This window comes from Betta splendens, chromosome 9 (assembly GCF_900634795.4).
Source record: "Betta splendens chromosome 9, fBetSpl5.4, whole genome shotgun sequence".
NCBI classification, from domain to species: domain Eukaryota; kingdom Metazoa; phylum Chordata; class Actinopteri; order Anabantiformes; family Osphronemidae; genus Betta; species Betta splendens.
In genome coordinates, this window is record NC_040889.2 from 18,405,663 (window position 1) to 18,432,225 (window position 26,563).

Here is a 26,563-nt window from a genome sequence, read left to right on the forward strand (position 1 = left end):
ACGAGTGAAACCAGCCTTCACTCTGGTTTCACCTGATTTAACTTAACATCAATACAGAATAATTCATTGTCTAAATAAGAGCCAAGTGAAGTTCTATTATACTGTAGGTGGCTGGTGGAAGATAAACACACTGATGTTCATCCCTACATATACATGTGAGCTGGCAACCCTCAGGACCTTGTTCTCATCCTGCTGCAGCAACTGTGACAGACCCATCTGACCAGACTTTTTTAGTCACTTTAGATCAATAAAGTGAAGCAGAGTGAGTTCAATCCCATCTTCTGCTGCAGCACCGTGGGAGACAAAGACCCAATGAAAGCCGATCAAGTGTTATAACAGCATGTCGCCAATAAAAGCCAGAGTCTGTGCAGTGTGGTCCGATGAGGTTTAATGAGTCCCCTCTTTATTCAGTGAACACGTCATACAAATATTGGCAGGCAATAACTCAGAGGCAGTCGACGCAGAGATATAACATACGTTGAAATAACAGAAAACATACATCAATCATTCCATTCATACACCTGGATGGATACTAAACACACACATGCAAACTTGCTGTGGTCTCTTCCTGATTACACAGATGAAGTGCGAACTACAGTCTAATGGTCCTGTTGAGGCAGATCAGCCCCACTTTAAGGTAATTGCTTGTTGGGAGTCACATTAATTGTTAACACAATTAGGGAAAGGATCTGCATAAAGAACAACCTAGGTTAGGAACAGCAGATGGAAAAGGATAAAAATTTACACATGAAGAATTATTACACAACTATTGGCACAGAAGCAAACAGCCCCGGCCAAGTTAAAATGTAATTTAGCATTAAACTACAGGACGTATTTCTGTTCTGTTACTCATTACTAGGGGCAAATTGTGTAGTTGGAGCACGTTGGGAGTTTGGAGTTCCTTTCTCTATAGCAATGGAAACCAGTGGAGAATTAGATTGAAGTTTTCAGTCAAACCATTTAGATCTAGTCCTAAAAATACTTATTTCCAGACATATTTTCAACAAACAATAAATAACATAATAAAAAGTGTCTTAGCAATGTTTGGTCTCCTTATTTATATCGACGCACAAAACAAATCAGTAACAGCATTACAAAGGAGTTGATATGTAAACATTACTCTGAAAAAAACCCCGATATTGATTAGAACAAGAGATGAGATCTGCAATCATCCTGTAATTTCTGCAGCGAACACTGGGGCTGGATTTCCACTCGCTTTCCAACTCCACTGAGGACTCAACAGAGGAGATTAAAGTTGGAACACAGCTAATGGAACATACAGTAGAATTTAGCACCTTATGATGAGGCTCGGTGAGAACCCTGGTGTGTGTGGAGTTGTACAGCGCAAACTAAATTTAATGCAAACACACTCTTGACAACTACAGTATTTAGATACGTCACATGTAACTTATATTACCCACAATTATATGACCCAGTGAACATGATGTCATGATATTTCAGCAAGGTTTTGTTCGCGGCTGTGCCTCTCACAATTCAACTCTGTAATAAGACTTTAGGCCTGAGTTTTAAATTATTTCTGTCACTGCAAGATATTCACAGTGAATAGAATGAGTCCCAGTGTTCCGTTCAAGGTGAAAGCTGACAAGACAAAGTATGTGCTACGGTCATTGGTCCATGAAAAAAACATAGGTACTGCCACGCGCGTACACACTTACACACACATGCTCACACAGTCACACTCTCAAAGCTGTCCTATGACAAGCAAACAAGGGAATTTGATCATATCCTCTGGCTACCACAGATGGGTTTCCCGGATCTCAGAGATGATGTTATTTGCTTTTTTGAGGGCCTAAGAAAGAAAAAGAAAGAAAAGAAAGAAAGAAAGAAAAAAAGAAAGAAAGTGTCGTTAAATTATTGGTTAAAAAAATTGTAAAAAAAAAAGAAAACAGACTGCTTGTTCTTGATGCTCAGGACTTATTCCAAGTACCAAACCATAGCCAATTTTTACCTCAAGCATTTGAGCAACTTCAATCCGCTGCTGAGCCGTGTCCTGTGACTCAATGAGCAGCTCCTGCAGCAGAGGCTGTTTGTAAAGCTGACCCACTAGTTCACTCTGCAGATGCTCTTTCACAAAGTTCACCAGGAAGTGCATCACGGTTTTAGGTACACTGCAGAAACGCCCCCCCAAGGACAAATTGAAAATATTTGGTCTAAGAAAGAAGATGGGCATCACAGAGGATTGTGCTGGTTATGTCAGGACTAACCTGTCTTGGATGCTTTTGCGGACAATGAGGAAGTAGCATTTGATGAGGCGTTGGATGACCTCACAGTCACGCTGCTCCTTTGCACTCAGCTTACGGGACACAGGTACAGCCTGGCAGACAGAGCAGAGGCACAATGTTGAAAGAAGACTACACGACTTCTCAAGAGAGTTGTTCTTCTGCAAATCAAACAACTCACGGTGTCAAGGAGGTTAATGGCCTGGCCTTTGCTGGGGCTGCCAAAGCCTGTAGCCGGGGCTTTCTCTTCTCCAACTTTATCATTTTTCCAGCGCTTCCCTCCATCAGAGGCCTCTGCCTGACAGCAAAGAATCCAAGGAAGTCAGAGGGTCAAAGGGATTTTAGCTAAGCCTGCAATTTCACTACAAATACCACAAAAGGAGCTTTAATATTTAGATGTGAAACATAAATGTTAAATTCAGTCTTAATGTTCAGCATAGCAAAGTAAATGTGAACTACCTGCTGACTGTTGACTGATGCAGAGACCTGCGCCGCATCTGTGAAGTCTGGATGCTTGGTGTTGACATAGGCAAGCTCTATGGCAACTAAATTGTGTACCTTTAAAAAAAACAGATAAACAATTTGGTGATTTGTTATTATTATAGTTCAAAAAATGTTTTTAGCTAAACAGAGCATTACCATCTCATTAGCAATCGGCAAACGCTTCCTTAGTAATCCAGTCACGACTTCCACAATGGAGTCGTGCAGTTTGGGAAATCGCAGCAGCTCCTTGCAAACACAAAGACTTATTATTTCCATACTGTCATACAGCCCTGCTTTATGACTGAATAATTAGGTGCGCTTCCTCCAACCTGGGTGCTGAAGGAGGAGCAGTGCTGGATGATCCTTTGCAGCTCCTCATGCACAAGTTCCACACAGCGCAGACTAGGCTCCTCCAGTCGCTTAATTTGCCGCTTCACCAACAACTCGAATGATACCTCGGGTACAAAAAGTGCGGGGCGTGGACCCTGCAGGGCAAATAACACATACACTTTACCACTTCCCTGCGTTGCCTTCCAATGACAGAGCTTGACCAGAATTTTAATTGAACAAATGACACAAGCGGAACTCAGGAGAAGCCTACCGTAGCATTGCGGATGGCTGTGAGGATATCGAGCTCAGTCAGTCCCCCGAGAGGGTCGATAGACTGCAAAGTGCGGCCAAAGGTCTCATGGAATATGTAACAGATGCGAGCGCCCCCACAGCTGTAGAAGAGATTGGTTAAGCTGTGACACGAACGCTGTTCCTCAGTGCTGTGAGTCAGCAACGGTTATTACATCAAAATTAAACTCAGTCAACTGAAAAAAGGTCAATATTTGCTCTCTATATATTTACATTAATTAATTACCACATGGCGAAAACACTGTGGAGATGAAGATGCCAAAAGAAAATGCTGATAGGGCTTTAATTTACCCTTATTTTATGCACTTTATGCTTAGGTGCTGCAACAGTAAGTATACCATCTCCTAAACTAGACCAGGAAAAATTGAAAACAATTCACTTTAATGCAAAACAAAGCCTGCTGCCACTGAAGGAGTCAGACTCACAGCTCTGAGGTTTGGATGTGTCTGGCTGTTCCCTCAATTGTATTGCAGTAATCGCTGGCAAACTTGGTGACTATCTGCAGAAGGGTGGCGCTGTGGTCCTCTACTGGTTGGCCATAGCTGTTGAGCCGTGCCTGGTACTGGGCACTGAGCACAGTCACTCGAGTTTTGAGCTCTGGCAGACAGTCTCGGATGTGGTGCATCAGCAGTCTGCTTAGGGTTTTGGCCAGATAACGTGAGCCGGCCCGAGAAGCCAGCGAGGGGTAGTGGCGCTGCAGGAAGGCCTGTTCATCCCTCATCGAGTCCTCCAGGCTCTTCTGGGTATTGATGTCATGCTGACTCCTAGGATTAGCACCGATTAAGAAGAAACACTGTGTAGTCAGGTAATTGGGCTAATAAGGATGTTAAAATTACCAACATGCAACAGCAAAATAAAAACAGCTTTGATCACAAATATGAAAAGCAAGTCTGTTATTACTTCTAACCTGTTAACCACGCCAATAATCCCCAGCCTGACTGGGATCACTCTACCCAGAAGGACCTCCAGAGCATCAGTCCCTGCATCCATCAGATCCAGCTTGCTGATCACCAGCAGTGTTCGACGACCTAAAACACACGCGCACACACACACACAACATGGAAGCACAGGTTATATTTAGGGAAAGTGGATTGTCTCCTCCATTTAGCATCCTTTACTTTAACACAGACAGTTGAAAACCTTATTGTGGGACGTGACAGAAGAGATCAGTGATGGTGGCAGGGTTTGACGTTGACAGGAGAACATCTCAACCCAGATAAAAGGATCAATGAGCATGAAAGGCATTTCAAGCCACACTGCCACCCTCCAAGATAATTACCACACCTCATTGATCAAGCTATTCTTCAGAACACTCAATAACTATTAACTGCCAGGATGTTGTTAAAAGTAGACAGGTCCTCCACCCTAAAAGGTCTTGATGTGTTCCTCCTGCATATTTAATAATTTAAAATCCACTTCTACATGAATCATGTTATGTAATGAACACTGATGGAAAGATATTAAAAAAATAAAATGTGAGGAGAAGAAGCGGCTAAGTACAAAATGTCCTACCATCTGGATCAACCTCACGTGCCAATTTCAGAGCGTCAGAGGTGGCCAAGTCAGAGTTGGCAGGGGACACAGCAAGAATAAGAGAGTTTGGATTGGAGATGAAGGATAAGATCATGCCTTGCACTTGGGCCTCAATGTCCTCTGGCTGGTCCCCAACAGGAACCTGAAGCAACAAAAATAGGCAGCCAAAAACAGTGGGTGAACACAGCACAGAAGCAGAGCTGCTGTGAATCTGTGATCATAACACTAACACAGTCAGCACTAACCATGGCCATTACTATGTCTGCACACATGAGACACAATTACCATTGAAGCAATGTTGCTGATTTACCTTAGTAATTCCAGGCAAATCAACTAGGGTGAGGTTGAGCACTTTGGGGGAGAAGATCTTTAAATGTATGGGTTCAGGGCTGATTCCCTGGAGCACATGAAAAGAGGAAGGTCATTAATGCAGTGTACAAAGCTAAACTTATCACTAATTGCACACTTTTAAATGAACGCTTCTTTCTCACCTTGTTGCTGCCTGAACTGCGTTCGGTCTCAGCTTCAATTTCACGGCAAATTTCCTGAAAATCTGTGAAGATCTGCCAAAAAAAGGCGAGAGAATAACACATCAGTTGAACACATCAGGATAAAAAACAAGATACACGCAACAAGAACATTATTTGACTTTTTAGGCATATACCTGGTTCTTGCAGTGCAGAAAAGTGCCCCATTCTTCAGCCTTGACACCTGAACATACAAAGTGAGTGTAAGCGATCTTACAGAGATGTCTCCAACAACACAAATGCTAAACAAATAGGATTTATGAAGAAATAATGTTAACTGAGAACATCACGGAGGCCATAATAAAATGCTTGACACATGAAGATTCAAAAGAATAAAATGTTGAACAAAAGTGAAAAATAACGGATTGACAAGGCTATGTGAATGCAGGACCATACAGAGACCTGGAAAGCTGTTTTGGGCATTTTGTTTAACCCCATTCCCTGGAAAGCAGTGAAGAAGGAGAGGACGAAAGATTACATGTTAGAAAGGAAAGTGGGAATATCTAACAGTGAGTAGAGTTCTCTTTCAAAATGCTAATCACGTGGATATCAATTAAAGAAATAAAACATATACATATTTATGTTAATTACCATTCTCAATCTTCAGTCTTTCCTGTAGAGGGGGGACATTAATAAGCTGCAACACCAGGGGTCGTCTTGTGACTATTCCTGATCCTCTGGGCAAGAAATCCCGTCCAACTAAACTCTCCAACACAGAGCTTTTTCCACTACTCTGAGACACATGACAACAATGGCAAATGTTTCTAACAGTTCAGTTCAGTAAGGATAGATTCACAATACATTTTCCTTGTGGTTTTTTTTCTAACTGACCTGAGATCCAACCACGACGATCTGTGGTAGCTGAATGATCTCTGCGCCAACTGTGAGAAAGACTTCCTGCAACCGGTTGATGGTGGGAATCAAAGTTTCCATCTTTTCAGTACCCTGATTCACTGCCAAATTGGTGACTACATTAGAACACAGACAGGGGAAAAGCAAACCACCATGACTTGGGTGACTGGGAATAATGCTTTTATATCTACATGTGCGGTTAATTCAAGAACACGTTGCCCCTAAATACATGACTGTGTTGGATATTCGTTACACTATTCGTTACATGAACAAAACTGGAGTTTCTCCTAGGATGCCTGTCAGTGCGTTTCCAGCAGGATGAGTGGTCCTGATGAGAGGGGGTGTAACGCCCAACCATCGATGAGGCCAAGAATGTGCCGGATCCCTCAGAGTGCACGAATAGGATTGCTACTGCAAAACTGCATATGAACGCTCGATAGGAAATACATTACCGCTAAAAGTTACGGCAACAGAAGGTCTACAGAGCACAGGTCTGAATGCTCCTTTTATCGGCTAATGTTAGCTGGCTAAAGCTAGTTCCTATGGGCAGGAAATGCAAGTGCATTTAACCATATTTGCGCCAACACTAGCTAAGCTGTTCAAATAACCAACGTTAATCTTACCGACGCTCAATAAAAAGGCTTCTTCTCTTTAGAAAAAGTGACTGTCACAAACATCGCATTTTACCCAAACTGCTATGTAATAAATAAGCAACAAAACAGTCAAGCGCCAGTTTCCCCTAATAGGCGGGACTAGCCTTCCTTGCCATTCGATTGGCCAGCAAATATTAATCACGAGGTTTTCCGTCACCTCATTGGCTGAGATATTTAAAGGCACAGTCCTGTCTTGTAAAGGCATCTTAACGTAAACATGCCTCTTGTGCTTTCATACTAGAGCGCAGAGCTAGTCAGCCTTCATTTTGACGTTATATCCCACCAGCAAACACAAAATGGAAACTTTATTTTCTGTGCTTTAATGTTTGTATATATATGTATATAAACATATTTACAAATCATACAACAGCAATCCGTTACTTAAGGGAAATACATGAATTGCCACAGATGGTTAACCTAAAAGCAGACATTACTAATAAATACCCTCCAGTAGTATTTAGTGTCCCCTGGGAGTTGTAGCAGCCAGAAACAATGTGAAACCAACAGCATAAATGGACTTCTTTGTATTCAAATATGGTGTGATCAGGTCTTGTGCTACTGCTATAACATTAATGACAAGAACCATTTCAAAGCGGACAGTTTTCTTATCCAAGCCCTTAAGTCATAGATAAGAAATTGGGTTATGGTTATCTTTGCTGAGATAATAAACAGTCAATATTTTCCATGTTCATTATCCATCCATTAGGCACACATCAGGGGCTCAGAGTAACACAACTCACACCGTATTTTCCATGCCTCACATTCTAAACACTGTATGCATCTTCTGGCAACAATTGCCTCTTGAAAACATAAAAAAAAGGAGTCTTAGTCTATGTATGAGGTGTCCATTCCGTCACTATCTGGGTGAAGAAGCCTTCCCGCTAAACGTTCAATGTCGTCGAGACTAAGCTGTCGAAGTGAACGTTCATAGTCCTTTAAGGAAAAGAGAAGAAAAACACTGAGAAACAGTATTTAATTAAATTGGAAAATTATAAATAATTGTATTATGTTTTGCACAGCTCTCTGTCTAAGTGATATTCCTGTTATTCAAATGCTTGGTGAAAATTACATGACATGACTTGACACTAACAAACTATATTACACAATCTAGAAAGCTTCATAAGATACACTGTCATCCAAATGCAAACATGCTTACCCATCCAAACTCAAAACAAATTATCTGAGGCCAATTACGCATGGAATACTAAAAAGTAAACTTCCAGTCTCTCTCAACCGCTATAGTAAATGCTGAAGACTTTCTCACCTACATGCTTAAGTGAAATATGCCATATTTAAATACCTTAATAAGTTGTTCATGGACCTTGGCTGCATCTGCTGGACTAAAGTGTCTAGCAAGAATCGTGGACACCATCTGCCACACTCCTCCATGTGTGCTGCTGCTGCTGTTACTGCTGCTGCTGGCAGTTGTCCCTGAACCTCCAGTCCTCTCTCCCACAGGACGGATTACCAGATTCAATTTAGCCTCGGGTCCAATGGAGTAATCACTCAGCCTATGCTCATCTAAAGAAAGCAATATACCATACAATCATCAAAAATGTAAAGGTTTCAACAAGAAAATAAAGTGAAAGGTAATACAATTACAACTTTATACAAAAGTAATGAACAACTGACGGATGGCAGTTCTACCTGCAAGCGCCTTTCCCTTGTAGAGCAACCGCTGCTGGTTTGCTGGTATGTTCAGGCGTTCAGACACAAGTTGCTTTACAGTAGAGACCTTTTCATCTTCAGTCACCTGGAAAAACACAGACATGACGATTTTGTTAAATATACACTGCCAAACAATAGTAGGTTATAACCCACTAATGGGAAATAGATGAGACATTCAATTGAAATGCCGTGGCAGTGGTCAAATTGTCTTTAGGTCAGCATCAGAAAAAAACTTGCCATCATTGTGAAGGCTTAAACTGTTTAAGAGAAAAATTTACTCACTTCTCTTCCACAGAACACAAATTTGTTTGACAAATACTTCCCCATTTATAAAACGTCATTGGCGTGCTTTGGATGAAATTCCACTTCCTGTGCTTTATATCTGTGCTGTTATGGTGTAACTACCTCCAAATGAATCATAAGACTAATCTTATCCTAATGCACTTATAGCGATCGTAAATCAGTGTGTTGATAAAATAAATGCAGCAGAGACCGATAGAGACGTGTCCAGAACTGGTGTCATGTCTTTCTGAATTATGTCCATCCGGTACTTTCACAATGGTGCTAATGGGAACATAAAAGTTCGGTATTTCTAATACTTTATGTCGCCATCGTGATATAGTCAAAATACATCTCATATAGTAACGTTACTACTTAGAGGGTGTATAACGCAGTGATTAAAGCCGCTTTGTGCTGTACAGCAACCAGACATTTTTTGGCCCGGAAAATGCTGCTTCATTGGTACGTTGGTCTAAGAACGTCCCTCTTCCATTACCACCAAATAAGGCCTCTCAAAGATCAGCTAACGTCTACGTCTGTAAAAGATTCACGCAAACCCATAAGACAATAACGCAAAGCGTTGTGTCAAGGTTGTTGCTGGTCCATAACATTAGCTACAGAAGCGACTATTCATAGGTCCCACCACCAAAGCTTCATTTACGTTTACCAGCTTTCTTAGTTGAAAAAAAAAGCCCAACGTAACAAGCCAACGGACAGAGCTAGCAGTCGGCTGCTAAGCCGACTTTATTGTCTAACGCTACTAGTGCTAAACTAATGCTGTGAATGAGCGTCGGCTAACGACTAGCCGTTAGCTAGCTCAGCAATGCTGTACTTACCTGTACACTACATTCTTTCCCCTGAAGCGGTTTCACTGTAAGAATCATTTTCGAATACGCTGAATAGTAAACAAATACACAGTAACACGTCAATGGATTTAACTACAAATATGCCCTAAACAACGTTACTTTGCTAGTTCGATATAGCCATACAGGAGTTCTTCTCTTGTCAGCGGACCATCTTCTTCTGCGGCACAGTTTGCAGCTTAGTGACACTAGCGCCGCTCAGTGGTCGGAGTGCGTTACTGACGCTGTCCTCAAGAAGCGACACAGCTTGTCATCTTCCGCCTGCTTTCAACATTACGCAGTGTCATAATGAAATTTCAAGAATACGTACACGACATTCAAAGTCTACTGGTGCCGCATAAAACATTTTAACGCAGAAAACCAATGTCCTTGTTACCAAAGCCACTTGCAAATTGTTTGAATTGCTTGTTTTTATTCCTTATTTCTTTGCTAATGTTTATTCTATTGACCTTATTTTCTTTGTTTGTTCTGTTTCCACCCCCCCCCCCCCCCCCCCCCCCAATTTTCCCACAGTGGTGATCAATAAAATCTTATCTTAATATAACTGTCTACAGTCGAGGCAATATGTGTCCAAATCAGTATATAGGTCACTTTCGCTGTGGGCTGGAACAAACGTGTAATCAGTGCAGCAAGCAACACGCTTTTGATAAGCGAGTAAGACGATGAATGTTCATCGTTAAATTTCCCCTAGAGTCCACATATCACCAGGGCTCCGAAAACCCCCTTGACCCAAATGGGACTCGGCTCATTCTTCATTACACCCTCACGGACTATGTTGGTCACGTGACCGCCTGCCGCTCTGCCCAGCCCTGTCCAGCCCCTGGCGAGAGAGGAGCGTCCTCCACTCGGGCGGTGATAGAGGAGATCCGCACCTGTCGGATGGACCGTCTGCTGCCGCACGATCCGGACAAGTGAGGAAGACGTCCCAGGCGCCGCATCCGCTGCACGTGGTAAACGATCGATGTGTGTGATGTGCGTTTTCGTGTTGCGGGACAGCACGCGCACCCGTGTTTACAAATAGCTTATTGTAGTATTATAACTCATTCATGTATCATAGTGCATGTTATCAATGCGCGGGCTGTCATCTGTTCTATCTTGGGGTTTTTGTAACCCAAAATAATAATAAAAAAAACAGCCACAACTACAATGAAAGTGTTTGAGACTTGTATTCCAATGTTTTTAATCTGAGGTGTTTCATGTGTTTTAATTTCTACTTCCTGTCTTCTACCATCCGTCCTTGATTTTTTTCCCACTGAGAGATGGAAGGATAAAGAACGGCATGAGCTTGCAGTAACTACAAGGCACATGTGCAGCGACTAGAAACCAAATCAAACCCAGGCGCACCCCCCAGTGTATACTATTGAATTAATGGAAGAAGCTGTTTCTTATTGATCGCGTTGTTACATTATTAACACGTATGGTTGTAGTGTAAGCAGTCACGGAAGGAGATACGCATGACTTAGAAAGGAACTGCCAGGCTTTGGGTCAGCTCATACTGTGACTTAAAATAAGACTCAGCCTGTAGGCCTTTGCTGGCTGTCTACAGGTACATCGGGGCGATGGGTACACTCCGGGACCTCCAGTTTGCCCTGCAACTAAAGATTGAGGAGCTCCGTCAGAGGGACACGCTCATCGACGAGCTGGAGCTGGAGTTGGACACGAAGGATGAACTCATTCGCAGACTGCAGGAGGAGCTGGATCGCTACAGAGCCACCGCCTCCCTCCCAGGATCCTCTGCAGCCAGCGCAGGTGCAGGACCTGCTGCTTTTCATATGTCTAATTCATAAGCGTCAACAAGTGGCGCGGTTGTGATGATTTATTGCCGCGTCTCTCCCGCAGCCTGCTCTGCTCAAGGTGAGGACAGGCAGCGAGCCAGAAGCAAGGCGGTCATCTCCGAGCCCCTCGCGCTGGACCCAGTGGCCGTCGCCAGGGTTTCCAACAGAAACGGCGACGCAAGTCAGGAGTAAGGAGGAGCAACGGCACACGGCGTTCGCTCAACGCACGGCCCTGAATTAATACATCGCCTCAGATTCCTCCCTAACGCTGCCGCCGCGGAAAGTGTGTTCAGGGTCTTTATTAACATCGCTGCTGTGCCGTCACGTCCTCAGGTCCCAGAGGTTGGTTCGGGCTGCGATTATGAAAAACGACTTGTTGAAGAACCTTGGCCAAAGGGAAATCGGCGGCATCGTTGCCTGTGTGCATCCCACCACCGTCAAACAGGGCTGCTGCGTCCTCCAGGAGCAGACCAAAGGGGCGCAGGCCTATGTTTTAGAAGGTAAACAGTCTGATTCATACAACTGCTGAAACTAAACATTTCATAAATCGTCATATCTTTCTGTGTCTTTGCATATTTTTACATATGATTACACATGATTATGTGATACACTATGATGCAGCTCTCATGATGCCATGAATGCATGTTTGAGCAGAAAACGAGTAGGCGCTTGAGGGAATAACAGGTGACCTACATTGATGTATTGTGTTGAAATGTCAGTATGAGCCTGAAGAAACAGGAGAAGACAGGTTCTGTTCCTCTCTGGCTGCAGGAAACAGCAGCGTCTGATTGTCCTCAGGAACCGCGGCCGCGTTCATTATGCGACAGCTAATGGACAGCAGTCGTCTTCTCGTGATCGCCCGACTCTGGCCTCACTTGGGTCTTTTCTATAGGCGCCGGTTCTATGCAGGTCCGCTCGCGCACTGACTGCTGTGTGTGCGTTTCCCAACAGAGGGGCGGCTGGACGTGACCAAAGACGGCAAGAGGCTGTCCACGCTGGAGCCGGGGGACATGTTCGGCGAGCTGGCGCTGCTCTACGACTGCGCTCACGCCTGCTCCGTCTCAGGTACCGCAGGATCCGGGCCCACGTTCGCATGCAGACGGGCCCCCGCTCCGACACCGGAGGAGCGCCTGCGCAACAAATGCGAGATTTGGTGGGAACGCGGCTAATTCTCGTTCAAGGGGCTGTCACACCAGGCGGAGGCCTGGTGTGGTGTTAGACGGAAGGAGTCTGTGGAATTTAAAATCAAAAGGCCTCCGAGATCTTAGACAACACAGCTTCAAACGCTTTTTCCTCCGAGTTGTGGTGAATTTAAATCACTTTCTGCTTTACCTGATAACCCCGGCTGTCAGGGCGCCTCATCTTCTCCCCTCAGTCTAGTGAACATTAGCTGAACGCTCACACACAGCTTCAAAAACGGCTTATTTACGCTCGCATCATGTATTTATTTCTGCTCTAGGAATTTGTGATGTTCCTCAGAAAATACAAAGTATCTCATCATTTTTTACTTCCAGTGTGTGATAACAGAGGCCGGTGGGAAAACCTCCTCCAGCCATCGCCACGTTCATCTGACCTGGTTTTACAAATAAATTGCCTGTGGAAACAGCCCCGGATCCGTAAAATTGAAAAATCCGTTCATTTATCACTAAGCATCTTGTCTCTATTTTACACAGCTCTCCTTATCGCGCGGTCCGGCAGCCTTTTAAATTCACTCAGTCTGTTGATCTGACATGTGGTCAAGGCTCGCTGTATCTACGTCAACTCAGAATCCCAAAATGACTTTCTTTTAGATCGTCGCCACCTGAGACCCCGGCGAAGGTGCAGGTGGAAACGGGCTTTTGTGATTTAGGTCACAGAGGATCCAGGCGGTAAAAGATGAACCCCGGGGCGTTTAAGAAATCCCTTGTGTGAAACTGGCATTTATCTACGCGGCGTTCAGCCTCGCCATAAGAACCGTGAGCGAGAATCGCGTCGCGTGTGCGTTAGTGAAAAGTGAGTGCGTCTAAATGGTGAGACTGAGATTTGTGGTCTGCTCCGTGTTATGCGATGGTGCCTCTAATTAGACTGTCTAGAGGACATCTACTTCCACTTGCAGGAAGCTTCAGTGAGCTAATCAATATGGGTCATTACTAATTTACAACACCCTCATTCAAGCTCCATTATAATCAAAGAGGGTAATTTTAGCCAGAGAAATCCGATTAGATCTATATTAAGTCCTCTGTACGCAAAGTAAGGATTTTGGGCGTCTATCATACGTGGATGTGCATCAATAATGCATCGCAGCTCTGCCTCGACTTCAGCTTTAATGTTACTTATGCAACGTTTTTGTCACTTTTTCTGCTTTTCCCTTTGGCTTCTCAGCACAAAAGGACAGCAAGCTGTGGATCATTGAGCGCAGGAGTTTCCAGACTGTGCTTATGCAGAGCGGCCTCACCCGTCTCTGTCACTCCATGGAGCTGCTCAGCAGGTCAGCATCGCGCTCATGGGAGTATTTTTTTAAATTAACATGCTAAATTACAGAAACATCAAGTCAAACCTTTTCAGACCTGCTGCTGAGGCTGGTGCTGTGCTGTTTGCTTTTACCTGCAGCGTTCCCTTCCTGCAGCCGTTGCCACAGGACGTCATCATGAAAATGTCTGATCTCATGGAGGAGGTACGGATTAAGTCCTTAATCGTTGCGTATCCATCACCCTTTCTTCAAACAGAAGCAGTCAATAGAATATGTGCGCGAGCCGAGGGGAGGGCGAGCAAACAGTCGTCTGCCTTCACCTTGCTGCGCGCAGCATCAGACAACAAGCAGCTGCAGCCGCAGCCCTGGATATTAATCCGTCATTGTTATGAGACCTCACATCTATATCAGAGGGCTGCGTCCCGTTCCGTCTCCCTCCCCACCCTCCGTCTGTCATTTGTCTTCCGCAGACGCACTACAGCGACGGTGATTACATCATTCGACAAGAGGCCGCAGGAGACACCTTTTATGTCATTAGCAAAGGCCAGGTACAGTTCCACGTCCTCTGTCTGCGGAGGAGCCCAAACGAGGCTTTCAGAGAAAAAGATTAATGAAGCCGAGGACAAAGTGTCAGTTGGGTGTTAGAAATGGCTTCTTGATAGACATAATTAACTTTTGCACCTTCGGTATTGCTCCCGCCGCGGTTCCATCTTTTTTTCATTAGCTCTTTGTTTGGGCTGTGCCAGGTGAACGTGACAGAGACGAAGCCCGGCCACGAGGAGCAGAGCGTCCTGTCGAAGCTCTCTGAGAGGCAGTGGTTTGGAGAGAAGGCTCTGTGGGGGTAAGAAGCAGGATTTAACACACTCAGGAGACGCTGAAAGGAAGCACTCTGCCCGAGGTTCACCAGCTTGGATGGAAAATGTCACAATGACATTATTAAAACCTTTGTGGTGATAATCCCTGACTCCGTCTCTAGGGAGGACGTTCGAAACGTGGACGTGATCGCTGCTGGCGACGTTACGTGCTTGGTCATAGACAGAGAGTGAGGCCACGTTTACTATCATGAAGCCAACTGCGATTGCTGATGCATCCGCGAACACTTGTGGCCGTCTGTGTTTCAGGGCCTTCACAGGCGTCATCAGTGGCCTGGCGTTGGACTCCTACCACCAAGTCCCACCAAGCCACGAAGCCAGAACTGAGTGAGTGACAATAAAATGCCCAGCAGCAACCACATGTTAGTGGCATCTACAGAACCGGTCGTCAGCTCGACCCCGTTTCTCTCTCGTGTGCAGATTGAACCAGGAGCTGACCTTCCTCTCATCTGCCACCTTAAGTGACTTCCGCATTGTTTCCACTCTAGCACCTGGGGAGCTTGGCCGCATTGACCTGGTAGGACTTGATCTCACAGCCACTGTGACACAGAGGCTTCCTTAAGATTCCATGTTTTTGTAATGTACACCATCGATTTTCACCTAGGTGCAGCTAAAGAGCAACAGCAAGTGTCTTTTAGCCATGAGGGTCCTGAGGAAGAAGCTGATGTTCAGCAGTGGTCAGCAGGAGCACGTCCTGAGAGAAGGGCGCATCCTGATGGAGACGCGCTGTCCATTCATAGTCAGGTGTCTCCTCTTTAGCATCGGTCTAATCAGCTGTTTGACGTTTGGATTACAGAGGATGTTAACCGTTAAAACGCCTTTTTTCATGGCTCACAGGCTGCATAAAACCTTTCGAGACACAGAGTGCCTGTACGTTTTGACAGAAGCGTGTCTTGGTGGGGATTTGCGCCACGTGCTCACAGATAAGTAAGTGTTAGGAGTCTTTGTGACACCATTAAAAACCTGTTGCTTGTTTCTCGGCAGCTCTTGAGCGTGACGGCTGTACTGCTTCATTAGTGTCTGTGCGATGTTTCAGAGGCTGTTTGGATGAAAGCAGCACCAGGTTCTACACGGCCTGCGTCGTGGAGGCCCTGGACTTCCTTCACGGTCGGAACGTAGTGTACAGAGACGTGAAACCCGAGAACGTTGTCCTCGATGAGCGCGGCTACGCCAAATTGGTACCGCGTTTGAGTACAAGTCCATGCTTCAGCTGGTCATTTGTAAAGAGGGTGGACGAAAGCTCCCATTTCTCCGTTTGTAGATTGGCTCCAGGTGCCTGAAGAGGCTGGAGGTCGGGCAGAAAACCTGGACGTTCTGCGGCACGCTAGGCTACATGGCGCCTGAAGTCATCCTGTACAAAGGTCACAGTTTATCTGCAGACCTCTGGTCGCTGGGTGTATTTGTGTTTGAACTTCTGAGCGGTGGGTAAGTTCACAGTGACACGCGGCACACTTCAAGGGTCGTTCCTGCCCGTGGTCGATTCAGGTGACGAGCGCTGACTTTCCTCCGCAGGCTCCCGTTCAACAGCGCTGACCCGATGAAGAGTCTCGCTGGCACCATTCGTGGCACCGAGCTCATCGACTTCCCAAAGATCATCAGCAAAAGTGCCTCGAGTCTCATAAAGAAACTGTGCAGGTGCTGTAATTATGACCTGTTGGATGCTATAACGTAAAGATATTTAACATCAGTGTGTGTGTTACGTTGTTTATTCCTTTTTACGGCCCCGGCTCAAAAATAGGATCAAATAAAGAAGCGATGCAGCTCATGGGACCTTTGCTGTGACACCACCCTTCACACACACAATGTGATTATTTCCTCATAGTTTATTTATTTGTTTATTCTCAGGAGTAATCCCTCGGAGAGACTTGGCAGTCTGGGAAATGGGGCCAAGGACATTCAAAAGCACAAGTACGGCAACATGTTAATTACATTAAACAGGAGAAACCAAACATGCTTTTACAGGTTGTGATGCTCTGTTTTAATTTAGGTGGTTCGAAGGATTCGACTGGGATGGACTGTGTAAAAGAACGATAATCCCCCCAGTTATTCCCCAGGTAAAACAGATACCTTTGTACCAATGGACAGACCTGCTTTACGCCTGACTCATGTTTCTGTGTGCACTGTCCTCTAGGTTAAATATCCCCTGGACAGTGGTACGTGTGGTCAGTATGCTAAGGACTCGCTGGAGCTCAGCACAACCTGGGAGGATTTCTAAGTGATGAACATTAGCCCTCATAAAATATTCACTGTTTAAAATTACATTTTCAGGCAAGGATATTTTCTTCATTATTAGTAGCTGACCTGACTATATTGTACTAACCACAGTTGCTACTATGTTAAACTGAGTCAGCTTTTGATGGGAAACCTTTATAGATTTCTAAACACGGTTAGAGATGTTTCTGCAGTGCAATAAATAAGTGTGAACAAACTGCTTCTATTTTCTTGTCAGACCTACAGTCTCACTCTTTTACTCAACTCCACATTTGTTCAATCGCTGTTTAATTTGTGCCCCAAAATACATGAAGATAATTAAGACGTGACGTCAGACTTGCTGATCAATGTCAAGCCACAGAAGCAGAGAAGCAAGGAGACAAGATTTTGGTCGTGAACTTTCAGAATAAGTTGAAAAATAGGATAAACAACAAAATTGTTGCATTACAATACGTGTAAAATTTCTTTTTAACTTTTATTATTATAAAACCGTTGGAAATAACCTGTTGAGACGTAAAGTTGCAATTTTTTGGTAAACGTAGTCGCCCGTCTTTACTTTATTTTGAAAGGTTCACCGGAAAGGCAGTTCACCGACTCACACTTGGCCCGTAAACGGCGTCTGCTCCTGAAGTAGTAACTGAGGCGTGCGAACCGAGAGAAAGTCGGAGAGCTGCATTTTACTCGGGTAAGTTGCGTTTGGGTTTTTCGTTCTTCGTGCTTTGGTCTGCTTTCAATTCGACGCGGAAACACGCCTGAACCTCCGACGCCGAGGTTCCGATCCCAATAGAAAAAGTTTGGCTGCTGCCGCAAAGTTTCATTCCACCGAGCGTTAGTTGGAGCCTGTGACCCAAACCGCAACAGGCACGTTTCACCGTGTGAAGCTCCATTATCCGTGATGAGAGGGAAGCTTCACCACACGTTTACTTCACCTCTCACCTCTTATCAGCTGAGCTGCTGTTTGAATCCATTGAGCTTCACACGCGTTTTTCCCCATTTAAACTGGATTTATACATTATGTTACATAATAACAAACCCCAATTTGAATAAAATAGCATGTAAAAAATAATTTTCTTTTTTCAGTGTTTATGGTTCAGATTTAGTTTTACATTGTGTGGAAATACCATGACTGAATAGTACAGTCCAGTTTATATGTGCTTGTTATATCAGTATTTTGTAAGGATTTGCACTTTTCACTTGCCACTATACATTTTAATACATAGTTTGTCTCTGTAAATACGCATTTCTCTTGACTAGACTTCACATTATACTGCGTTTATATATATATATATATAAGCATCAAATTCGATATGTATATATAGAATACACGGTTTCAGTTTTCCACTTTCACTTTTAGAACCCGTACCTCTACTTGTATTGGAGTCTTTTCTAAACTAATGTGTGCGCTTGCATCAGGTTTGTCGGTTTTATGAACCATTGCATGTCAGGACAAATGATGAGCCATGAAGAAACTCTAAAGCTGGAGCGAGACATAGATGAGGGGACTGGTTTAAAACCCTGAGTGTTTGACAGAGAACAGTGAAATGGAAAAACAGCTTTTAAAGCCATGTGAAAGCGTGATGGAAGTGATTCTCGGGTCTATTGGTGAAAAGTGAACCCTGGACCTGGAGTGATGTTCGCATCAGGTGGTGGGAATTCAGAGTGGTGACTAATGCAGAGCAGTTCAACCTCTGACATTGATGATGATGAGCAAACAGCCAGGACAAAGCTGCAGTGTCTTCTTCTGACTGGGCTTCAACCTCCACAGAACCTGAGGCCCGAAAATCTTGCTTTTAAAGTGACTTCTAGTCTAAAACGAGTTGGGATGCGTTTCTCCAACTGGACTGAAACCTCCTTTCTTCTGCAACTGTAACGTGTTACCTGCCCATGGTTTGGATCAGAACCAGTGAAGCAGTGCCGCTTCTTGGTGTTCCCGCTGTGTTTCCGGATGCTGGGAGTCCAGTTGTTGGCCGGCGTTTTTTTTTCCACACACTGTCGTTCTCATTTATTCTTCACCTTCTGCCTCTTCAACAAGAAAAAACCTAATTGCAACCAAGTGTGTGTGTGTGTGTTTTTCCCGCTCTGTTCTTCACGCTTCGTTTGAGAATCACAGCCAGGAAAAAAAAAAAAGAAAGACGACACAAAAACCATTTATTCCAAATCTCTGTGCCGGTTTCCCCTCACGTGTCCCGGTCTCCTCATCTCCGCTCAGTCGCACCGGCGGCTTTGTTGGCCTGAGTTGATTGCTGCGGAGGTGGGGACCCCCCCCCATTTAAACCCCCCTCCCGCCGTCTCGCCTCCTGTAGTTTTCTGGGTCAGGGGAAAACATTCCGCGGCGACACAGAAGCCTCGTGGGCTACTGTAAGCTGCATATCAATGAGCTCGCAGCTGCTGGAGAGCAGCGGGAGACGCACTGCTGGTTCGTTTGCACCTCGGAGTCCGATCGCTGAGTCAGCGCGGCCCGTTTACACGCAGGCCTCAACTCATTGTGTCGGTCAGGTTGCCATAATGGAGTCTCGGCAAAATCTACACACCACTGCCGCGGGTCCCGGTTTTGAGCCGTGACGCTGTTTGCGGTTTGACGGTTACAACCAGTCGGAGTTGTCTGTTCGAGTGTGATCTGTCTGAGCACGAGTGGATGTGCACAGACCCGCTCCGTCCCTCGGGCTCCCGCGTTCCAGCCAGCACCCCCCCCCCCCCCCCCCAGGAACCCGCCTCCTGTGTTTGTGTTTCGTCACTTCATCACCGTGGTTACGTCATCGCCATGGTTACGTCATGGGCACCTCCCGTCGGGGAGCCGGGCCGCGATGAATGAGCAGCGAGGGAGACGGACGGCGGCAGGAAGCTCCTTTCACAGCACACCCTCATTTTTCTCCCCCCCTCGATGTCACATTTTATAAAGCCCTTTGGTTCCCCGTTTATCGGCCCGCTGAAGGGGCCCGAGGGGATCACCGGCCGCTTGGCCGCTCTGGCAGGTGTAAAGTGGCGACTGAGGAGCTCGAATTCACATCAACTGATTAAAGGGGAAAACATAAATCCTCCCAGGACAAGCGTGGCATCACTGCGCCCATGCTGGGAGCGGAGGACGGGGGGAGGGAGGGAGGGGTGCGATGTCGCTCATTCTCCCCTGTCCTATTGGGTCGTGGGGGAGAAAGTGGATGAGAGGTTGTGGGGTGTTTTAAGGGGGGTGAGTGTGGGAAGTGGGACTTTTATTCAGCGAGGTGCAATTCTTGCCTGGTGGTAGGTTTGAAGCTGTAGTTTACGACTCCCCCCTTTACTCCCGTACGCACCCCGACTCTCTCTCTCTCTCTCTCTCTCTCTGGGTGGCATAAGATGACTGAGAGTAACCCCCCCCCCACCAGCTCCATGCAGCTCAGGCCTTTTCCTCCATTCTTCCTCAGTGTGTGGTGCCAGGCCTGTGGCCCAGCGGCGTTCAGCCCTTTAACACAGGCCCTTCGCTCAGCCTGCCATTTCATACTATTTATTACTATTTGATGTCGTTTGTCAAAGGCAAATGTCAAACATCTGGGGTATTTTCGGTTGCCCAGATGTGAGAATGTGAAAATGCCAGCTCCAGATCTGGGCCTTTGCTGCTGCACTCACTAAAGGCGGCCGGCGGTGATGGCTCTTTTTTCCCTTACGCACGCTCGGGTTTTCGGCACAGTCAAACACAGAAGCTGTGAAAACAGATCAATTCTTGTTATTCCAAAAAGACGCTCTAATAATGGCCTGAACAAAATGATTGATTCTCCCCACAAGTGGAGGGAGTAAGTGCGTGGATGGGACTATTGCCTGCAATTCGTTTCACGCGTGTCTTCAATGATTTAGTGTCATTTCATCTTTGTCCGAGGAGAGAAGTTGTGATTGTGCGGCTCGGTGTCTGGGGGGCGATAGTCAAGACCCACGCTGGCAACAAGGAGCACTAAAACGAATGCAGCTCTGCTTACGTCCCCTGTAGTGAGCCGCATCTCCTGGAATAGGACACAACTCACTATTGTGAAATGCACGATTTTAAATGCTGAATGGTGTCTTTTTTTGAGGAGAACTATGTGCATCTTTCTGAAAGAAAGAGTTATCATGCATCAAGCAGCACAAAGGCCTCCTCAGTTGTTGGTCATGACAGTGTTTCCTCACGCACTTCCTCCTGGTATCACGTTGGTGTTCTGCTGCCATCTAGTGGACAACATCAGTATAGCAGATAAATATTGAACATAGCCCTCGATACTTTCAATATAATATTTACTTTGATTCTACATTTTTAAATTGATGCTAACTGAAATAAAGACGTACAGTAGCAGTCTGCTTGTAAGTTATAGAACAACACAAACCACTGTAGCCAGAATAATGTGCTACAAAGTATAACCAACATCAAAGGTTCTAAAGGTCTGTATCACTTCTCTGTTCGTCTCAGGTATGCATTTCCAGGACTGGCTCACATCGCTACGCTCCAGCGTTGGACTGAAGGCCTCTGAATTGGAGGACTTGTTGCGACGCCTGCCTCTGCCCTCTCTCTCCCTGTCCTCCCCCTCTCTGCTGGGCCTTGGAGCCCTGGCCTCCCTCACCGCGTACTGGCTGGTGACGCGGCCCCGACCCATGCGTCCTCCCTGTGACCTGCAGGCCCAGTCCGTAGCCGTCAACGTGAGTGCGTCTTCGTCCGTGTGTGTGTGTGTGTGTGTGTGTGTGTGGCTGACGGCGCTGTGCGTTGCAGGGAGATCCCAGCTGCAGGCGCTCGGCTCTCCTCAGCGATGACTCGCTCCTGGACTTTTACTACGAGAACACCAGGACGGCTTACGACATGTTCCAAAGAGGCCTGCAGATCTCAGGTGATTAAGAGCCACGGAACTCATTTTGTCCTAATCCTGCTGTATAGTGCTCACTCAGCTGTTTTTGGGTCCTCTAGGAAATGGCCCGTGCCTTGGCTATAGGAAACTGGGCCAGCCGTACCAGTGGATCTCCTACACTGAGGTCTGATCTCACTACCTAGTACTGTACTGTACTGTTTTATCCAGTGTGCCCAGTCCTGGTTGTGTTTTCACTGCATCGTCCATCCTGCAGGTAGCGGAGCGGGCACAGGTCCTCGGCTCTGGGCTGTTGGCTAAAGGCTGTCAGCCGAACCCGCAGCAATTTGTTGGGATCTTTGCACAGAACAGACCGGAGGTACAAACTGAGCCCTTTTCCGTTCTGTGAAACGCTGTCTCACACTTTTGATCGGAGTCAGTTTAGTGGGCGGGTTGTTGTCTTGTTTCGTTTAAATTGAATCAGAAGGCATAAATCATATAAGAGAGTAGGATAATGCTGTGGCTGTGATGTGGAGATGGAGCACGGTACTGGGGACACGTCTGACCGTTGCTTTGTCTCCCTCTGCTGGCGACAGTGGATCATCTCGGAGCTGGCCTGCTACACGTACTCCATGGCGGTGGTGCCGCTCTATGACACTCTGGGAATGGAGGCCATGGTCCACATACTCAACCTGGGTAAGATACAGAAGCACTGTCGCTCTCACGCTGGTGTCTTGTGAGAATGCGTTGTTTCAAGTACTCTAAATAATTCTGACCTGAAAAGCGAGACATTTCTGGTGCTGTTCATCTGATCTGGGCTTTTTTTTTTTTTTTTTTCTCTCGCGTCGGCCCCAGCGGAGATCTCGCTGGTGATCTGTGACAGAGAGGAGAAGGCCGCCTGCTTGTTGGAGAACAAGGAGAACGGCAAGACCCCGAAGCTCTTCTGCCTGGTCCTCTTCAACGATTTCAGCGCTGCTTTCTATGAGAGGGCGAAGGCCTGCGAGGTGGAGCTTTTGAAACTGGAGCAGCTCATGGTGAGAAGGCTGGGAGCACTGCACGCAGACCCGCTCACGCTTGGTCCCCTCTAATTCAGTCGTCAGCGAGTGGGGATGTGTAAGCTCACGTCTTTGTCCACATCTTAGGACCTGGGGAGACGGAACCTCAAAGACCCTGTGGTGAGTTCCCCATCTGTCACGAGTGTCATCGCACCAGACTGGTCCCAGTAAATGTCTAATCCCCACTAAGCGCCAGATGACAGCTTTATGGTTGCTGCTGTCCAATAAGATATCATTAACACTCAAAGAGAGCTTCCATTAAGAGGTGGAGGAAGCCGTTTTCATATTCTCATATTTATGGCTGCCTCCTGTAGCCGCCCCAGCCCCAGGATCTGGCCGTGGTTTGCTTCACCAGTGGAACCACAGGTATCGTCTGATCTCATCAGTCTCTCCATAATTATCCTTCACTCACATCATTAGGGCAGTGTCCTTCACTGCCCACTAACAACCTCTCTTTTATGGTCCTGCTGTAGTTTCCCTCGCAGCGCAGGGCACTGCAATAATGTCTTGTTTATTTATCCAGGGAAGCCCAAGGGAGCCATGATCACCCACGGCAACATCGCCTCCAACACTTCCTCTGTCATTAAGATGCTGGAGGTCTGTCTCTACTTCCACCTCCCTGTTTAATTGCGAACAGCTTCCCTCACTTCCCCGTACGCTTGTGCCTCTGTGTCTTGAATCTGTCCCCATCTCCCACCGCGTTTAATGCTATGATTAATAGATTGTTTGATTGTCCCTGTCGCCGCGAGGCACTTTAACTAATTGCCCCTGTGTAAAGAATCAGCTCTTCTTAACGGCTGCTGAAAAATGCAGCGTGTTTGATTGCCTGCAAGGCTGCGCCGTATGCTGCCGCCTGAGCTCCATGTCTCCCTGGTGCTTTTGCTCATTCGCGTTGTGCTCGTTTCCTCCCAGGGTTCGATTGTGATCCAGCGGGAGGACGTGTCGATCTCCTACCTGCCGCTCGCCCACATGTTTGAGAGGATGATTCAGGTGCGAGTCTTTTGACGACTCTGTGGTGTTTGTGCGTCATCGCTGAATTGAATCGGCCTCTGTCCCAGGTCACCATGTTCTGCCACGGGGCCAGAGTAGGGTTCTACCAAGGAGACATCTCCCTCCTCATGGACGACATTAAAACGCTGAAGCCGACCTTCTTCCCCGTTGTGCCTCGTCTGCTCAATCGCATCTACGACAAGGTCAGGAGCGCATTCATAGTCGCTCGCAGGGCATCGTGCTCGATTTAATCCTGTCCATTATCCCTGATCCCCGCGAAGATCCTCGGGTCCGTGACCTCTCCGTTAAAACGGGCTTTGCTCCACTACGCTGTGAGGAGAAAGCAGGCGGAGCTCCGGAGCGGGATCGTCCGCAACAACAGTCTGTGGGACAAACTGGTCTTCAACAGGATCCAGGTCGGTCGCTTGCATCACATTTTCCCCCGACCGCCTCCACTAGAGAATGTTCCTTCAGTGGCGGGTTTAAAATGACATTTCCTGTTAACTCGCCACCATCTTGCGTGCTCCTCGGCACACTGGTACATGTAGACCGGCAGCTCGTCAACAAATTTGTATCCAAACTTGATAGAAGCAGCGTGGCCGTTCCAGCAGCCGGTGCCAGAATCACCCAGAGCATATTGGGCCTGTAGGAGTGTATTGGAGACGCATGCACACAGGCGAACGAGTGCTCGAAAGATTTTAGCTCAGCGTGGCCAGTGCAGATGGGAAGATGTGACCAGGGTTGAGGATGGCTGAAATTGGAATGCACATTGCACCCTCAGATGCGAGTGTGACTGTGCCGTTTCAGACCAGCCTGGGAGGCAACGTGCGCTTCGCCCTGACGGCCTCGGCGCCCATCTCCCCCACGGTGCTGTCCTTCCTCAGAGCCACTCTAGGCTGCCTCATCTTCGAGGGCTACGGTCAGACAGAGTGCACCGCAGGCTGCACGTTCTCCATGCCGGGAGACTGGAGCACAGGTACGATGGCTCCCAGCCGCCGGCCGCGTCCATGGCTCCTGTGCTCAGCTGGTGTGTTTGTGCGTCCCTGCCAGGTCACGTTGGGTCCCCTTTGCCGTGTGCCATGGTGAAGCTGGTTGACATCCCCGAGATGAACTACTACGCCAAGAATGGCGAGGGGGAGGTGTGTCGGCGTAATTTAGTTGTATTTGTACGTCCTGCTGCAGTCTGCTGACGCGCTTTGCTGTGTTAGATCTGCATCCGGGGCCCCAGCGTGTTCAAAGGCTACCTGAAGGACCCAGAAAAGACGGCGGAAGCCTTGGAGAGCGACGGCTGGCTGCACAGTGGGGACGTGGGCCAGTGGCTTCCTGTAAGAGCAGACACATTCTCATCATCATCGCGTTTCCTGATTGACTGTATGGGTGTCTTCTCCTCTGCCAGAATGGGACACTGCGCATCATTGACAGGAAAAAGCACATCTTTAAATTGTCCCAGGGGGAGTACATAGCTCCAGAGAAGATCGAGAACGTTTACATGCGATGCGTCCCCGTGCTCCAGGTGTTTGTGCACGGAGATAGTTTACAGGTACAATGCGTCATGCAGCCGTTTCTACCAACTGATCCATGAACAAAGCATCTGACCAAGCTTGTGGTAAATATTTGATTTTTTCTCTCATATTTCATGTTGCCAGTCTTATCTCATAGGCATAGTCGTGCCTGACCCTGAGGTGTTTGTGAACTGGGCTAAAGAGCGGGGCTTCGTCGGGTCCCACGAGGAGCTGTGCCACAATCCAGTATGTTTAATGTTCCCAGTGGAAATATACAAAGGCTGTATAGATTTTATTATTGGGTATTTGTCTCAACAGGATGTCAAGAATGCAGTTTTAGAGGACATGAAAACTGTGGGGAAGAAAGCAGGCTTGATGTCATTTGAGCAGGTGAGGAATCGCAGCTCGCAGTCAAACCAAATGACCAGATACAAACCTCTGCTGTGAATTTTGTGACTTACTGCGTAGTTTTACTGTTTCAGGTGAAAGACATTTGCTTACATCCGGAGGTCTTCAGCGTTGCCAACGGCCTTCTCACGCCCACTCTGAAAAGCAGACGCACCGACATCCGCAGAGCCTTTCAGGAGCAGATAACAAGCATGTACAGCAAGACGGCGGCGTAAGGGACTCGCACTCAGCACCAAAGGGTCACTGGTGTCCAATAAGGGAACGGAAATGGACAGGAAAAATGTAACTCTTCTGCAGCGTAAAAATGGATAAATACTAGTGAAGAGGGATGTTTGCACATGTAATGCTATTTCAGTGCCACAATTCACTGAGTTTAGTTTCAGAGGACTGAATCACGAGCTGTAAGAATCCCCCTAGAACAAACTGTACTATGTTTACGTTGCCCGGTTCCGTGCTTTGTGTAAGTATTTTTAATGGGAGGCTGTTGTGAGTAGTTGGAATGTTGTTGCTCATAGCATGCATAACTTGCATTAACTCTAGGTTTATATTTTACAGTTGCTGGGTTCCATGTATCACAGTGTTGTAAGCGTTTCAGAATGAGGCCTGGTCATGAAATTGTAAACCTAAAAATTGTTACCCCAACAAGGTTTTCAACCAGCAATGTTTTGTAAAACTAATGTAAGTTCTAGTTGAATTAAGACAGAAGGAGTAAAAATAAAAGGTTAGTAACTGGTCACATTCAGTCTCACTCCTGTCTGAGGAAAGGCTCAACTTTTGCACTTTCTGTAA

General features: G+C 46.5%; 4 protein-coding genes across 6 annotated transcripts; 2 read left to right on the forward strand and 2 right to left on the reverse strand.

Annotated features, from left to right (window-relative positions):
• Window positions 1-371: 371 nt before the first annotated feature.
• Window positions 372-7,050, reverse strand: si:dkey-32e23.4 (dynamin-1-like protein). 2 transcript variants are annotated; one of them, XM_029164021.3, is made up of 18 exons: window positions 6,898-7,050; window positions 6,254-6,390; window positions 6,014-6,155; window positions 5,825-5,863; window positions 5,560-5,606; window positions 5,387-5,458; window positions 5,206-5,292; window positions 4,875-5,037; window positions 4,270-4,390; window positions 3,788-4,126; window positions 3,325-3,445; window positions 3,053-3,208; window positions 2,880-2,969; window positions 2,700-2,798; window positions 2,422-2,538; window positions 2,226-2,335; window positions 1,970-2,129; window positions 372-1,810 (listed from the first exon to the last, which is right to left on the reverse strand). In XM_029164021.3, the coding sequence occupies exons 2-18, from the start codon at window positions 6,353-6,355 to the stop codon at window positions 1,754-1,756; spliced, it is 2,022 nt and encodes a 673-aa protein (XP_029019854.1). In that variant the 5' UTR covers window positions 6,356-6,390; window positions 6,898-7,050; the 3' UTR covers window positions 372-1,753. The 2 variants fall into 2 exon arrangements, with proteins under 2 accessions (XP_029019854.1, XP_029019856.1); XM_029164023.3 differs by lacking the exon at window positions 5,825-5,863.
• On the forward strand, window positions 6,636-17,259 carry prkg1l (protein kinase cGMP-dependent 1, like). 2 transcript variants are annotated; one of them, XM_041072460.2, is made up of 21 exons: window positions 6,638-6,765; window positions 10,251-10,687; window positions 11,284-11,486; window positions 11,577-11,700; window positions 11,846-12,012; window positions 12,464-12,577; window positions 13,874-13,979; window positions 14,102-14,165; window positions 14,432-14,509; window positions 14,708-14,802; window positions 14,938-15,003; window positions 15,083-15,160; window positions 15,254-15,350; window positions 15,438-15,577; window positions 15,671-15,760; window positions 15,870-16,011; window positions 16,095-16,258; window positions 16,346-16,468; window positions 16,679-16,741; window positions 16,821-16,887; window positions 16,965-17,259. In XM_041072460.2, exons 3-21 carry the CDS (start codon window positions 11,297-11,299, stop codon window positions 17,046-17,048), a joined length of 2,052 nt encoding a protein of 683 aa, XP_040928394.1. In that variant the 5' UTR covers window positions 6,638-6,765; window positions 10,251-10,687; window positions 11,284-11,296; the 3' UTR covers window positions 17,049-17,259. The 2 variants fall into 2 exon arrangements, with proteins under 2 accessions (XP_029019850.1, XP_040928394.1); XM_029164017.3 differs by having other exon boundaries at window positions 6,636-6,765; window positions 15,438-15,760.
• Window positions 7,232-9,954, reverse strand: ubl4a (ubiquitin like 4A). The gene is made up of 5 exons (XM_029164042.3): window positions 9,864-9,954; window positions 9,711-9,769; window positions 8,575-8,680; window positions 8,228-8,448; window positions 7,232-7,860 (listed from the first exon to the last, which is right to left on the reverse strand). The coding sequence occupies exons 2-5, from the start codon at window positions 9,756-9,758 to the stop codon at window positions 7,753-7,755; spliced, it is 483 nt and encodes a 160-aa protein (XP_029019875.1). The 5' UTR covers window positions 9,759-9,769; window positions 9,864-9,954; the 3' UTR covers window positions 7,232-7,752.
• Window positions 17,260-17,582: 323 nt separating the features above from the next.
• Window positions 17,583-26,510, forward strand: acsl2 (acyl-CoA synthetase long chain family member 2). The gene is made up of 20 exons (XM_029164019.3): window positions 17,583-17,729; window positions 21,453-21,679; window positions 21,750-21,864; window positions 21,942-22,006; window positions 22,097-22,198; window positions 22,416-22,515; window positions 22,675-22,853; window positions 22,962-22,994; window positions 23,189-23,240; window positions 23,398-23,471; window positions 23,787-23,864; window positions 23,933-24,067; window positions 24,146-24,280; window positions 24,672-24,840; window positions 24,915-25,003; window positions 25,073-25,189; window positions 25,261-25,404; window positions 25,511-25,612; window positions 25,685-25,756; window positions 25,849-26,510. The coding sequence occupies exons 2-20, from the start codon at window positions 21,455-21,457 to the stop codon at window positions 25,987-25,989; spliced, it is 2,127 nt and encodes a 708-aa protein (XP_029019852.1). The 5' UTR covers window positions 17,583-17,729; window positions 21,453-21,454; the 3' UTR covers window positions 25,990-26,510.
• The last annotated feature ends 53 nt before the right edge of the window (window positions 26,511-26,563 follow it).

Bases quoted from the DNA above. Each gene is read 5' to 3' on its own strand.
- si:dkey-32e23.4 (XM_029164021.3), bottom strand. From the start codon at position 6,355: ATGGAAACTTTGATTCCCACCATCAACCGGTTGCAGGAAGTCTTTCTC. The intron at 3,209-3,324 runs GTAGGCTTCTCC...TTTGCCCTGCAG, and splicing joins CAGCCATCCGCAATGCTACG to GGTCCACGCCCCGCACTTTT. The intron at 2,130-2,225 runs GTTAGTCCTGAC...GCGTTTCTGCAG, and splicing joins CGCAAAAGCATCCAAGACAG to TGTACCTAAAACCGTGATGC.
- acsl2 (XM_029164019.3), top strand. From the start codon at position 21,455: ATGCATTTCCAGGACTGGCTCACATCGCTACGCTCCAGCGTTGGACTG. The intron at 24,281-24,671 runs GTCGGTCGCTTG...GTGCCGTTTCAG, and splicing joins TGGTCTTCAACAGGATCCAG to ACCAGCCTGGGAGGCAACGT. The intron at 25,405-25,510 runs GTACAATGCGTC...TCATGTTGCCAG, and splicing joins TGCACGGAGATAGTTTACAG to TCTTATCTCATAGGCATAGT.
- ubl4a (XM_029164042.3), bottom strand. From the start codon at position 9,758: ATGATTCTTACAGTGAAACCGCTTCAGGGGAAAGAATGTAGTGTACAG. The intron at 8,681-9,710 runs GTAAGTACAGCA...GTGTTTTTCCAG, and splicing joins GGAAAGAATGTAGTGTACAG to GTGACTGAAGATGAAAAGGT. The intron at 8,449-8,574 runs GTAGAACTGCCA...TGCTTTCTTTAG, and splicing joins CAAGGGAAAGGCGCTTGCAG to ATGAGCATAGGCTGAGTGAT.
- prkg1l (XM_029164017.3), top strand. From the start codon at position 11,297: ATGGGTACACTCCGGGACCTCCAGTTTGCCCTGCAACTAAAGATTGAG. The intron at 12,578-13,873 runs GTACCGCAGGAT...TTGGCTTCTCAG, and splicing joins TCACGCCTGCTCCGTCTCAG to CACAAAAGGACAGCAAGCTG. The intron at 14,166-14,431 runs GTACGGATTAAG...TGTCTTCCGCAG, and splicing joins TGTCTGATCTCATGGAGGAG to ACGCACTACAGCGACGGTGA.